Genomic DNA, 14393 nt, shown 5'->3' with positions numbered 1-14393 from the left:
TCGGTATCTTCTTTTTAAATTCATTGTCAGGATTTGGCCATCATGAACAAGGCCAGTATTAATTGCCCATCCTTTATTGAATTGAGACTTGCATGTGTTAAGAATCAAGCCCATTGCAATGAGCCTGGAGTCACGTTCAGGACTGACTGGATAAGAACACTTAGTGACTAAGGAGACGTTAGAGAATTTTTATGACAATCTAGGTAAAGTGACAGAGTTGTACAATGCAGAAACAAACCCTTCTGTCCAAATTGGTGTTTTTTGGTCAATCATTTTATATTCTCCTTTTCTTTCTTTCAGAATAAAGTATTGAATGTGGATGACGTGAAAGTTAAGCTGCAGGTATGTCTGACCTCAGACCTCTGATCTTTTTAGTGTTGCTTTCAAAATGATGAGGGAACAGCAACCTTTCAGCATTCGGTGCGACCAAATGATAAATTAATTTTTAGACTCAACAAAATTAAAATCCGTTTCAAAACTACTCAAGTGGGTAATGTTCCAATTTTTCTCATCACAGCTGCCAATAACAGTTTGTAAAATTAAGCTCAATGGGCTTCTTGTGTGTTTGTGATTAATCTTAAAGCAAAAAAAAGAAACATTTCTAAAAGTCTGACAAAAACGTGGGAGCTGCAGTGACTCAGTTGGTAGCACCATTACTTACAAACAGGAGTATGTGTTTGTTGTATAAGGGAATGGTTCTTAAAGTGTTCCTGTTGAATTGGTTCCATGCAAACTGTGGATGTCACATCATCTTTGGGATCTTGATGTGGTCAGGAGAAATAACTAGACCGGGTAACTTATACGTTTTGCTATCTTCCCATTAACCACTCTTTGTTATGTAAGGCCTGTTCTTGTAAAGACAATCCTATAGTCTAATCAGTACTGCTGATACTCAGTCAGGACTTTAGACTCAGCATAGATTGGAAAATTTGTGGCAGCACTCTATCTAAACCACCAACAGTCGTGAGTTCAAGACCTACTCTAGGATCTCAGCACAAAAATCAAAACTGGGCAGCATAGAAAGTGCTGTGTTTTGAATGGTGTTAAATCAAGGTTTCTTCATCCCTTTCAGATGTGGCCAACATCTCTTACAACACAATTTGGAAGAACAAGGCAGTTTCCCTTCACTATCCAAGCCAGTCAATTTGCCAGAAGAAGATGATTATGCGATTGTTACATTGCTGTATGTGGGATCTTGCTGTGTATCACATTGGTTGTCTATCTTTTCTGTTTTACAAAGTGACTACACTTCAGCAGTACTTCATTGGCAGTAAAGCACTTTGGGATGTCCTGTGGTCATGCCGTTTGCTATGCGAATGCAATTTATTTTTAAGGGTGCTGCACTGTTTTCCCTGCTAAATCATTGCAGTAAAATTAAGCCCTCTGTCCAGACAGCAGAGAGAGACAGGGAGGTGGAGGAAAGGGAGCATTCCACATTGGTACTTGACAGGAAAAGGAACGTGTTGATTGCTCATTGGGATTGTTCATCTAACAGTTACTGTTGAGTAGGATGGTCCATGTAGAGTTCTGTGGGGCCCCAGATGCACATCATCCCAACCTAAGCACTTTCTGAATGATAAAGCCTGGCCTGCAGGAATGTCATGATCTGAATGCAGGCTGCATACACTCTTAACAGGGTTTGACAAATGCTGAACTTTAATAATTGGCAAAGCCACATTCATGTACATTATCAGGCAACCTTGTGAAAGACTTTCAAGTCCTGCTACATTCAACAAAGCGTTTTTTTTACCTAAAGGAACCACTTTTTATTATTGGTTGGTTATTGGCCTGTTTAGTCGTCGATTAGTCAGGTTCTCTTTCCCTACTGCCTTTAAATCAAAATCCATTATACGTAAAGAGTTTGTTGCTTTTCTATTGGAGTTCAACACTAGCAGCTCAGCCTGTAGTTTTATGTCTTGGGATTTGTATGGCACGGTCGTAAACAGGAATGTTAACACTTGTTAGAGTCTGTTGTCAGACGGTAATGGCTGAGAATTGTAACATGCATTACATTATGTTCCCCATGGATAACAGTTCAGTAAGCAGAAAGGATGGAACTCTACCTTGTAAATGGGCACTAAACCTTCCCCCGCAATCAAAGCAGAATCCGTTATGTAATACTGCCTAGAGCTAACAAACCCCAGTCACATTATTCATGTGAGATACTATTCAAACATTTCTTCAAAAAGAAAGTGGCTGCCTTGCATTCTGTAGCTGAGTGAGGTGCACATTGATCCTGGACATTGATCCCAGATATCTCTCAAACAAAACAGACAAAACTTTCCTATCAGTCACACTCTCATTATCTAAGGTGTGTGCCCAGGAGATTAGAATAATTTCTTTATATTTGATTGCTTGAACATTTAAATAGCGGGACTCTGAATATTAAACATGAATAATTCTAATCCTTATCTAACCAAGTCTTATTGAGGTCTTAATGAGTAAAATTACTAGATTCAGCAAGTTGATTTCTGAATTTACACTGGGCTGGATAATTTGAAATCATGACAAAAAAATCTCAGATGAATGAATGAAAATTGATCTCATCCTAATGTTAATAACATTGCTGGGCCTATCTAAACTGTTTAAAATTGGCCACATAAGACAGCATCTAAATCATCTCCCTACACATTTAATATAAGGAAAAGAGAGAATTGGGTGATCTGGAGATGGTGTGGAAAGGTAGAACTCAGATAGGAGATCAGCTGTGACCTTATTGAATGGAGGACCAGACTTGAAGGATCAAATGGCCTACACCTGCACCTATTTCCTATGTTCTACATACTTAATAAATATCTAAAGGGCTACATGTCAATTTACAAGAAGCCTTATCCATCAAGAATGAGTTGAGAAGAATTAGATTTGCAATGTCCATGGTTTTCAAACTGTTCGTACTCGTTGCTAATGCAACAACAACCTAAATTGTGGTTTTTTAACATTGAAGCATGCCCGTTCTGTCTTGATTTACTGAGGCACAATCTAAGAAAAATGGACAGGGAGTGAAAGAAGGTTATGGAGGAGGGCTTCCCAAAAAGCTTGTTCAAGGATTTAGGGTTTAGAAAGGAACTTGAAAGATGGTGAAGGGCAGGATTCTCTTCGTTGTACATCGTTAGTGTGCCATTGTATAGATCCCAACAAATTGTTTGCTGCGTATTTTGGCCACATGTCTTTGGTAAGTTAATAACCTGGGTGACTGGTGTGGTATAAGGGCTGTGGCAGTTCAAAAAGAAGACCTAATCTACCAGTGATCAGCTAAAGCTAACATTCCCAACCAGTAACAAAAATGGTACCACAGAAACATCCAAGTGATGTCACTCATAAATAGCTGAGCTTGATCATCTCTAATCAGTCTGATACAGTGTTTGCTACGCTGGTGTATGTCAGATATGACTGTACTTTTATTCATGTCCGGATCTGAAATAGCAGAACATGATGGGTAGGGAAGTGAATTTGTATCAAGCTGATGGAAGGCTCAATGAAAGCATTGATCTTTCGACAGGAATAACTCACAGGCTTTTGCTTCTGATTTCAGATCTGGGATACTGCAGGGCAAGAAAGGTTTCGCAGCGTGACTCATGCTTATTATCGAGATGCCCATGGTAAGGATTACTGCCTCATGTCAATATGTGTATAAATGAGTTTAGTAACAAGTATTATTTGGAAGTACATTGGGGTTCCAGTCCAGAAAAAGGCTGTTCTGCTCAATGCTCCATGCCAATATTTATGGAACATATTGGTCTCCTTGCACCCCTCTTCATTTTATCCTATCATGCATTAATCCAATTTCCCTTAAAATGCGTCTGTACCAATCACCCAAACACAAGGTGACCAATTCTTAGGGAATAAATTAAGGGACACTTTCAACCATGGGGGTCAGTGGTGGTCATAAGGGCTTTATGGATGTGATTGGTGGGGAAAGAAAGAGAGGGTGATCATAACTCCCTCTGGTGGCCAATAGCCACAGTACACATGCAAACAGAAAACAATGATTAGATGAGATTCCCTACAGTCAGGAAGCAGGCCATATGACCTGACAAGTCCACACCGACCCTCTGAAGAGTAACCCACTCAGACCCATTCCTGTACCCTATATTTACTCCTGACGAACACTATGGCAATTTAGCATGGCCATTTCACCTGACCTGCACATCTTTGGATTGTGGGAGGAAAGCGGAGCACTTGGAGGAAACTTACTTAGACACGGGGAGAATGCGCAAGCTCCACACAGACAGGCGCCCAAAGCTGGGATCGAAACTCGGTCCCTGGCACTGTGAGGTAGCAGTGCTAACCGCTAAGCCACCCCGCTGCCCGAGTGAGGCAAAGACAGTAGAAGGCTATCCAAACTGAGTTTCATGCCGCCCCGTCAGTGCTAACATCTTGTGAGCTGTCTCTGATGGGCCTCTGAAGGTATCCTTCCCACCATTTAAAACATTTATGTTGACTCTTAAAAACGCCAGCTGCATTAAAGTATGGATGGGGTACAATCAGGGAATGTTGAGCTTTACACATTGCAGATGGCTGCTGATTTTGACGCCATCTACACTATAGGGGTGAACATAGGAATGGGTGAGGAGGCAGCGGGCTGAGTACCTGTCCCCTTGTGGTGACACGTAGTATCCTGGCCTTGGTGTGTAAAGGAGTTTCTCCTGATTCCCTTCAGGTTTTTCAGTGACTGTAACTTATATCTATTGCTTCTGTTTGGTCTATCAAAACCAGTCATACTTTTGAAGGTATTTTCGTCGGTCACAACTTGGTCGTATGTTTTTCTGGAGAAAAGAACTCCTTCAAGTGTAAATTTACCTTTTCAGTTCTGGTATCATACTACTTGCATCTTCTCCAGTATTGGTAAGATAGATAATTGTCTAGGGCATTGGCTGTTTCACAGGATATGTAACATTTTTAATTGCACAATATTTCAGCATTAATCCCACAGCCCCTTTCCTTTGCCTGACTCAGCTGAAAGCCAACGAGACAGAGGGAGGTTCTGGCTTCATTCTGAATGTTTCATATGATCAAATGATCCAGAGCGAATCACAAAAGAGTGGGACAAATCGATCACATTAACAGTAATAACTGATCAAGGGAAAGGTACATTTTATACTGAAGCTCCTCCACAAACACGTTTACCTGATGAAAGTGCATAGAACATACAACATGACAGTGCAGTATAGAGCCTTCGGCCCTCAATGTTGAGCTAACCTGTGAAACCAATCTGAAGCCCATCTAACCTACACTATTCCATCATCATCCATATGCCTATCCAATTACCATATAAATGCTCTTAAGATTGGCGAGTCTACTACTGCTGCAGGCAGTGCATTCCACACCGCTACTACTCCCTGAGTAAAGAAACTAACTCTGACATCTCTCTGATATCCATCACCTCTCAATTTAAAGCTATGTCCCCTCGTGCTAGCCATTACCATATTGAGAGTTCAGAAATGGGGCTCAGTCTACAATTTCAATTCTCATTCCTCTGCTATGATTTCCAATCACATAATTGGTTGGCTGATAAACATAGGAAACTTGAATGTTATTTTCCAGAAAGCCAGATGGAGAAGGATAGAACTAGATCCAATCTTTACACATTTTGTAAGCATTTATATTAGCAATTACAGAGATACAATTACAAGCATGCACCTCCTAATCTAACCCCCACCTTCATTCACTGCTACCAATTTCCACAATTAAATAGAATTTAGAAAACAAAGCATTGCAGGCCTATCAACCATGTGGTGTTTGCTGCTTGAGTTCTGAACCATATTTACTAAAAATGTTCAGAACAGTGTCTTATGCACGAATGTGTATCCACCTGAGAAGACAGAGGCCCCATCCAAAAGGGCAGTTACTCTGAACATGCAGCACTTTCTCATTACTGTCCTGGAACATCAGCCTAGATTGTAGGCTTATATCCCTGGAGTGAGACATCAAATCCACAACCTTTTGACTCAGAGGTAAAAGTGCTACCAACTGATCCACAACAATTGTGCAACTTCATGTGCAGCTCAGAGAAAGCTTCAAATATTCAGCCTTAATATCATTTTCACAATGTAGCTGACTCAATAGATATTATCCCTGCTTCAGTTGCTCTCATCCCTCAAAGAGCAATGACTGTGTCCCATATATTTTCTTGGCTCAGATTGACTAACCCGATGTAGGGAACCAAAAATCATTAAACCTTGATAAGATTAATTGGTCTTTCCTGTCAAAATAGATATATTTCACAAAGCTAGCTGGCTAATATTTATTGGCAAACAGATATTTTCACTTGTTCGCTTCTTCAAAGTGAAGGCAGGTAAAGAATGCTTTGATTATCCTCTCTATTGACTCTCAGAACCAGTGCAATAAAGAGATGTATTTTTCTGGAAGTGTTGCCAGAATATTTCCTTTGCTCTCTCATTCTTTGCTTACTTTTTGCCCCTTATTTTTGTGTTTCCCTCTCAGGCTCTTTTTTGACTTCTGTCGATTCAATATGCATTCTTGTACTCTCTCTCTGTCTCCCTGTTGCTTTTAAAATTATTTCTCTTTCATTCTCACCTTCTGTATCACTAACCTTGTCATTCCATCAGTTTCAATTTTACTTCCTCCTGCTCTTTTTTTATATGTTTTTCTCTCTCTCTTTCTTCTCCTGTCTCCCTCATTCTTTTTTCCTGTTGTTGTTGTTTCTCTTGCATCCTCATTGCATTTCTCACTTTTTTTTGTGCAGACAATGTTTGGTATTATATTCTGTGTATGAGAATATAAAGATCTGTCTGTTCTGGTTCTGAGGAGATGAAAAAGAAATATTTATATAGTTAAAAAGAACTGTAAAGGTATCTTATTCTAAATAGTATAAATTGTAGTGTCCAGCAATTGGCACAAAGTAGTTGGAAGCATAACTAGTAATAGCACAATTCCTCACGATACAAATTGCCAAAGTTGTTTCACAAATAAGGCGCCTTCTTATTCCAGAAATCTTATGGATGTTTTAGTTAATTTCCACCTTTTCTAGTGTTTGACATAGGAAAGAAATGATGGCAAATGGGACGCAGCAGCTTAACCTAAATCAAAGGGCACAAAATACAGAGCAACAGATAGAGTGCCAGCTTTAACCCCTGCCCACTCTTGACTCACTGGCCATGTATAAACCCAGCAGTACATCTGATCCTGAGGGTTTCACATAAGATGGGATAAGACTCAGCATCCTATGAGGAATTACTGTGTCTGTTGTGTCTTACTGAGATGGAGCCATTGATAATTGAAAAGTGTGTTCACCCACATTTCCCCCAAATGAAACCGGGGTAAGATAAAAAAGTATCTTAACCTCTGCTGATTTCCCTCTGCACTGATTCCCAATAAAGATTGTCACAATGTTGAGCTAGCTGTATGTCTGGTAGTGTGGCCAAGCGGTCTAAGGCGCAGTTTTTACCTTGTGAGAAATACAGCTGGAATGTTAGAAGTGACCAGCACCAGATATGTGTGTTAGCATCACTAAACATGATAATATCTCGAAATGAATTATTGGGAACAGGAGATTCCTCATTGTAAATTGGAGATGCTTTATTTTCAGGTAGGACTTTTCACTAGAATGTAAGTTCTAAGGAAAACATGCTTTAGTCTGCTTTCATTTGAACACTTGTAGCAAACGGAGTTCTATGTCCTCTTAATTTGTTATTCTTAATCTATTGCTGAAATGGTATTGATTATTTGCCCTGTTTTCTGATAGCTTTTCACCTGAAAGCTTGGATCTAAGCAATTAGGAGCACGGTACATAAATCCCATTGTTCAATGATGTCAAGTAAACAATGTGCTGATCTGAGTTTAAGGTGTACATTGCATTCGTGTTTAGAATGTTAATACCCTACATGTTGTGCAATGGTGAGACGTTCAGAGTGGCATTTAATTAGACAGATTTTCAAGGTTATGAGCAGTTTGAATAGAGACTCGTGCAAGTCTTCGTATTAAACCCTCACTCAATAGTGCAGCACCGAGGTTCCGAAAAGCGATTTTTAAATGCAAGTCTTTCAACCAGGATATTGGTTAGCCCACTTTTGGAATACAGCATTCTTGTCTTCCTGTGGTAGGAAAGATGTTGTTAAAATTGGAAGGGTTCAGAAAAGACTTACAGGGATGTTGCTAGGGTTGGAGGTTTTGAGCTATAGGGAGAGACTGAACAGGCTGGGGCTGTTCTTTCTGAAGTGTGCGAGACTGAGGGGTGACCTTTTATCGAGGTTTATAAAATCATGAGGGGCTTGGATAGAGTGGATTGTCATTTCTCCAAGGGAGGAGAGTGCAAAACTAGAGGGTATATGTTTAAAGTGAGAGGGGAAAGATTTAAAAGGGACCTAAGGGGCAACTTTTCACACAGAAGGTGGCGTTGCGTGTATGGAATGAGCTGCCAGGGGAGATGGTAGAGGGTAGTACAATTACAACATTTAAAAGGCATCTGTATAGGTATATGAATAGGAAGGTTTAGAAGGTTTTGGGCCAAATGCTGTCAAGTGGGATTAGATTAATTTAGGATATCTGGTTGGCATGGACGAGTTGGACTGAAGTGTTGTTTCCAAGCTGTATAACTTGTTGACTCCATAGTTGACAGTCTGCTGCTGGAAAGCCACAGCAGGTCAGGCAGCATCCGAGGAGCAGGAAAATCAACATTTCGTGCCAGAGCCCTTCATCAGGAATCGCACACTCCTCGTTGATGATTCTATAACCTCCTGTGGCATTGGTAATTGTGAATTGGCAGGGGTGCTGCTGTTTAACAATGGAAATGTTTTACCCTGGAGGAAAACGATCATTAGTTCATAATATGATGTGACGGAAGAAGGGAGACTGGCTTGTTGAATTCTAGGAATATAATTTCTTCTATTTCTCTGCATTTTTCCACTTTGACTTGATACAGGAACTAAAAAAAACAGATTGTGTCGAAGCAGTTAATGAGATCCAGGCTGCCACATCCATTCAGCTCCAAGTGACGAACTCTTTCATCATTATTAAACAATGTCAGCACTAATATACATTAGCAACATTTCTCCCCCAAACATATTGGATATCTATCAGTCTGTCAGGTATCTATTTGCAGCAGTTGGCCAAAGTGACTGTGCAATTAAAGCAAACATCTTCAGGGTCGAATGTCATCAAGCATCAGACAGAGCGTAACTCTTATTCAGAATAAATTTAAAATGAATCACCCTTTAAATCTCCTTTATTCAACAAAACCAATGTAAAATAATCTTTTTCTAATCCCCTTACAGAAACATTTCATTAATAAATAACTTGTTGTGTGTGGAAGTGTAGCAGTTATAAATCACAGTGCTGATGTATGTGTCACCCACAATTAAAAACCTCATTAGTTTCCCTAGTTGATGCTCAACACCTTTTTTAACTAACTGTGACTACAACGCTTTTTGTCACACACTTTTTCACAAAGCTTTGAAGTGGATTTTGTGTTATATTTACATGATTATACACAACACTTCAAGTGTAATTGTGCAGCATGATTTTGTTGCTTTTTCATTGAATTCCCCCAGTGTTCATGGCTTTTGTGAGAGCCAATATGTTTGGAGCCACACAGACCTGAAACACTTTGCCATCACAGATGGGAACAGGTTTAGCTCCAAGTCCCGAAATACTCGAAATTACTCAACAACAGAAGTGGCAGCTGCATTGGCCTGTGCGGAGTTGTAAACACACGCTTGTAAATGATGGTAATATTATAGAATATGACGGCCTTCTCCAGGGTAATCAGGGTTGGGCAGTAAATGTTCTCCTTTGACAGCCACCACCCATGTCCCCTGAATGGAGAAAAAAAAGACTTTCTGCCTAAAGCTGCGAAAATGATTCAAAAACAAAGTGCCATTTCCAAAACACTTTTCACAGTCTCCACTTTCCAGCCAATTGAATAATTTTGTAACACGGCAAATGTGGCAGTCAGTTTTTGAAGACAAAGATCTCACGAAAGGCAACGTAAAAATGAAAAGATGATCATGGCGAGGTAAATATTGGCTGAGACACTAAAAATAACATCCTTGCTCTTCTTTGTAATACTGCCAGGTATCTTTTACACTCTCGTTGAGAGCTTCAGTTTAATATCTCAGCCAGAAGACTACACCTCCAGCAGTGCAAATTAGCAGACTGTATCTTTCAGGGAAAGAGGAGGGGATTGAGACTAATTGGATAGTTCTTTCAAAGATGAGAAACTAACATGATAGGCCAAATGGTCCCATGTGCCCTGTGCCATTTAGTGTGTAATCTATCCATATAAAGCTCACATGTTGGTGAGTGCTGTAGATTTACTGAAGACTAGATTGAACAGACAGCACACAACAACATACAAGAGGCTAAGACTAAAGTTACCTGGCTTCCTAACACAACTAGAGGAATATACCTGATACAGACCTATGGTTGCCAACTCTCCAGGATTGACCTGGAGTCTCCAGGAATTCAAGATTAGTCTTCTGCTCAGAGCAATCTGGTTGAATAATGTCAGGGGTGTTGACAAACACTTCTTTTCAATTTCTTGGAAAACTTTTTTTATTAATATCAAACTGCTCGAGTTTGGAGGAGTGTGAGGAATAGGTGAAGATGAGGTCTGCAAATGCTGGAGAGCAGAGTCGAGACTGTGGTGCTGGAAAATCACAGCAGGTCAGGTAGCATCCAAGGAGTGGGAGAATCGATGTTTCGGGCATAATTCCTTCATCAGGAATAGGTATTTTGACTGACAGTGAAGAGTATTCAGTCAGCTAATGAAGATTCTGGTCATTTTCTAATTGGTGTGGGAAAATGGGGGACTGTGAGGATGGGCTACCAGTGAGGGTGTGGAGCAGGTCAAAATGGGAGGTTTTATGACGAGGCCTCTGTGAATACTTTTAGCCCAAGTTGGTAACATACTGGGATCCTACACACATGAAACCGAATCAGATTGGTTCAGTTTTGTGTGGTCAAAGGTGTTTTAATGTTGAACAGAAACAACTTGAATTGAAATTCCCACACAGCAGGAAGATTTTCACCTCATTTTAGTTTTCACCTACTAATTTATCTTTGTCCTTCAGTGATTTGGAGGCGAATCAAAATGACTTCAGGATGAAATTAGTCTTTACACTGAGACTCAACCTTAGAAGCTATATTTATGGTATACCCAGATTTTCAGGCAATGATACTGAGATCACTGGGAATTATCTTCACCTTCTATCATTTTGTAATTTATTCTACTCCTGCCTTGTTAATAATCCCATACGAAGTGCACAGATGGTTGATTTGCAACATTCAAGTTTAGTGAGGTTAGCATCCTGTGTGCATTCTCAAGATCTCTGTGCCTCTCTACTCCTTAATAATAATTAAATGAAGTTGAGATGCAATGGTTTGGAATGGGTCTGAATTGGAAAAACTGGCACTTATATGGCTGCATTGGACTAGCAAACGTTTTTATACATGTAGTTACCATCACTCTTTTGAATTAAACTATTCACTAGCTTTGAATTGAGAAGATATATATGTAGAGTTAAGACTCATATTGTTTAACAGTATAAATAAATTCCTCAGTGTATTTGTTTGAACACTTGAAATAGCTTCTAAGATGCGAAAATGAATAATGATGACTTCAGTAGTAACAGAGAAGATAGTGGTGCACTTGGTAATGTGGACAGACTATGAATCCAAATGCCTAGGCCCTGCTTAGGGGACGTGCTTTCAACTCTCACCATTGCAGCTGGTGAAATTTAAATTCAGTTCTTAAAATCTGCAACTGAAAGCTAGTCTTGTCAAACCTGACCATAAAATTGTCATTATGATTCAGAAAAGCCCTTTAGGAGAGGAAATCTGCTGGCCATATCCGGTCAGGCTGACATGTGACTCCAGATCCATAGCGATGTAGCTGATTCTTAACTGCTGTCTGGATTGGCAACAAAGACTTGCCAATACCATGTGCATCCCATGAAAGGATTAAGAAAAAGAAAGGGGTAAGTTTACTACATGGATATTGAATAGAGAAGAACAAGGACGGCAAATATATAGGAACACCATCATCCAAAGATGTGCAGTTAGGTGAATTGGCCATGCTAAATTACCAAAGTGTTCAGGGATGTGTCGGCTCAGTCAGGAGTAAATATAAGATAGTAGGGGAATGGGTCAGGGTTGATTACTCTTCGGAGGATCGATATGGACTTGTTAGGCCAAAGGGCCTGATTCCACACTGTAGGGCATATGAAAAAAAAATCTGCAATTTCCCCTCCAAGCCACTCGCCATCCTGGCTTGGAAATATTTTGCTGTTCCTTCACTGTCACTGAGTCGAAATCCTAGAATTCCTTCCCTAATGGCATTGTGGGTCATCCCACAGCAGTTCAAGAGCAAGCAGGGATGGGCAATAAATACAGGCCCAGCCAGTGACGTCCATGTCCCTTGAGCAAGTCAAATAAATCTCCTGAACTTTAACTTACATTGACTTTATCCAAAATCAAATTACCCCTCCTCACAGTAAAAGTGGAAAAAGGTGGGGTAATTCAGTGGGAGTGGTTTTATATGGCCCTGACAAGTCCAAACTTGAAAGAATAATGGGGTGATGTGATCAAACCAAGACTTGTTGGAAATAACCTGTTTGTTTGTAGAAACCCATGTATGGTTTAAACAAGGAAATACTGATAGAATGCAGTTCCACAATTTGCAAATGCTGGGAAAGCCTGAATAAAGCCTGGGAAATGGTATACTAGGCTTTATTTTGTTGAGGAGAATGCAGGGCAGCTCTTGCTATAATCTGTAGAAGCAAATGGTAATTCTTGTTTCCAATATTATGTTAACTCTTGATTCTTCCCTTCCTTTCCAGAACTTATTTTCCATACACACAATTACAAATCTCAGCAGGTTGGGCAAAATCTGTCATGAGAGTCAGAGCTGATGTTTCAGGTCAATGATCTTTCGTCATTACTGTATGAAATCTCCTCAACCCTGTTTGTAGGTACAATGGATCCTGTAGCTCTAAATTATATGGGCCTGTGTGACCCCACTCTCTGCACCAGAGCCTTTGATACATAAAATGAATTCCTGTTTTAGAAACTGTAGCATTTACAATGTATATTCAATTGAGCAATTAAAGTAGAGTCCAAAACAAAAATGGCCAATATGTAACACTCAAAGCTTCTCAGTCAGAGAGTCATAGGGATGTACAGCATGGAAACAGACTCTTCAGTACAACTCTTCCATACCGACCAGATATCCCAACCTAATCTAGTCCCACTTGCCAGCACTTGGCCCACACCCCTCCAAAACACTCTCATTCATACACCTATCCAGATGTTTTTTAAGTGCTGCACCACTTCCTCTGGCAGCTCATTCCATACACATACCACCCTCTGCATGAAAAAGTTGCCCCTTAGGTCCCTTTTGTATCTTTCCCCTCTCACCCTAAACCTATGCCCTCTAGTTCTGGACTCCCCCATCCCAGGGAAAGGACTTTGTCTATTTATCCTATCCATGCCCCTCATGATTTTATAAACCTCTATAAGGTCACCCCTCAACCTCTAATGCTCCAGGGAAAACAGCCCCAGCTTGTTCAGCTTCTCCCTATAGCTCAAATCCTCCAACCCTGCAACATCCTTGTAAATCTTTTCTGAACTCTTTCAAGTTTCACAACATCTTTCCAGTAGGAAGGAGACCAGAATTTCATGCAATATTCCAACAGTGGCCTAACTAATGTCCTGTACAGCCGCAACATGATCTCCTAACCCCTATACTCAATTCTCTGACCAATAAAGGAAAGTATACCAAACGCCTTCTTCACTATCCTATCTACCTGCGATTCTATTTTCAAGGAGCTATGAACTTGCACTCCAAGGTCTCTTTGTTCAGCAACACTCCCCAGGACCTTACCATTAAGTGTATTATTCCTGCTCTGATTTGCTTTTCCGAAATGCAGCATCTCGCATTTATCTGAATTAGACTCCATTTGCCACTTCTCAGTTCTTTAGCCCATTTGATGAATTTCCATTGAACAAAAGCTTCTGGAAGAACAGAGAAGCTTTTGGATTCAAAAATCTATTCACCATTACATATTTTAATATTGTCCAAAATGTACTGCACTGTAGAAGGGACTGCAGTGCACTGGAAAAGCAGCATTTGATTACATATGATACTAACACCATCAGCAGCAATAATTTACAAATTGCTGCTTGTATCCAAAGTACATTGTTAATTCTGTGCATCATTTCAACTGTAATCATACTTAAGTGATAAGTAGGAAGCTTGAATGTAAGTATAATGGATGACTGGTATTCAATGGATTTAACTTGTGTGGTATATTGTGCAGAGTATTTCGAAAATAATGTCTACGCTGCATTTTTTAACACATTGAGCATGAAATTAATCTTCTGCAGCAATTTCAGCAAACAAGCAGAGACCTGTTTCAGATCCTGCCGAATATTCA

The 14393-nt window shown here is 40.0% G+C and overlaps 1 protein-coding gene across 1 annotated transcript in view; it reads left to right on the top strand.

The window, feature by feature from the left end:
- LOC132825156 (ras-related protein Rab-26-like) overlaps positions 1-14393 on the top strand; it is a 362310-nt gene that overhangs the window by 219784 nt on the left and 128133 nt on the right. Inside the window, exons 3-4 of the mRNA XM_060840180.1 lie at positions 301-342; positions 3533-3599. Coding sequence (XP_060696163.1) covers positions 301-342; positions 3533-3599 — 109 coding nt within the window. The remainder of the gene's footprint in view (positions 1-300; positions 343-3532; positions 3600-14393) is intronic.

Source organism: Hemiscyllium ocellatum, chromosome 20 (genome assembly GCF_020745735.1).
Source record: "Hemiscyllium ocellatum isolate sHemOce1 chromosome 20, sHemOce1.pat.X.cur, whole genome shotgun sequence".
Classification (NCBI taxonomy): Eukaryota; Metazoa; Chordata; class Chondrichthyes; order Orectolobiformes; family Hemiscylliidae; genus Hemiscyllium; species Hemiscyllium ocellatum.
Note: the sequence above shows the minus strand (reverse complement) of the source record. Positions and strands in the feature narration are given on the sequence as shown.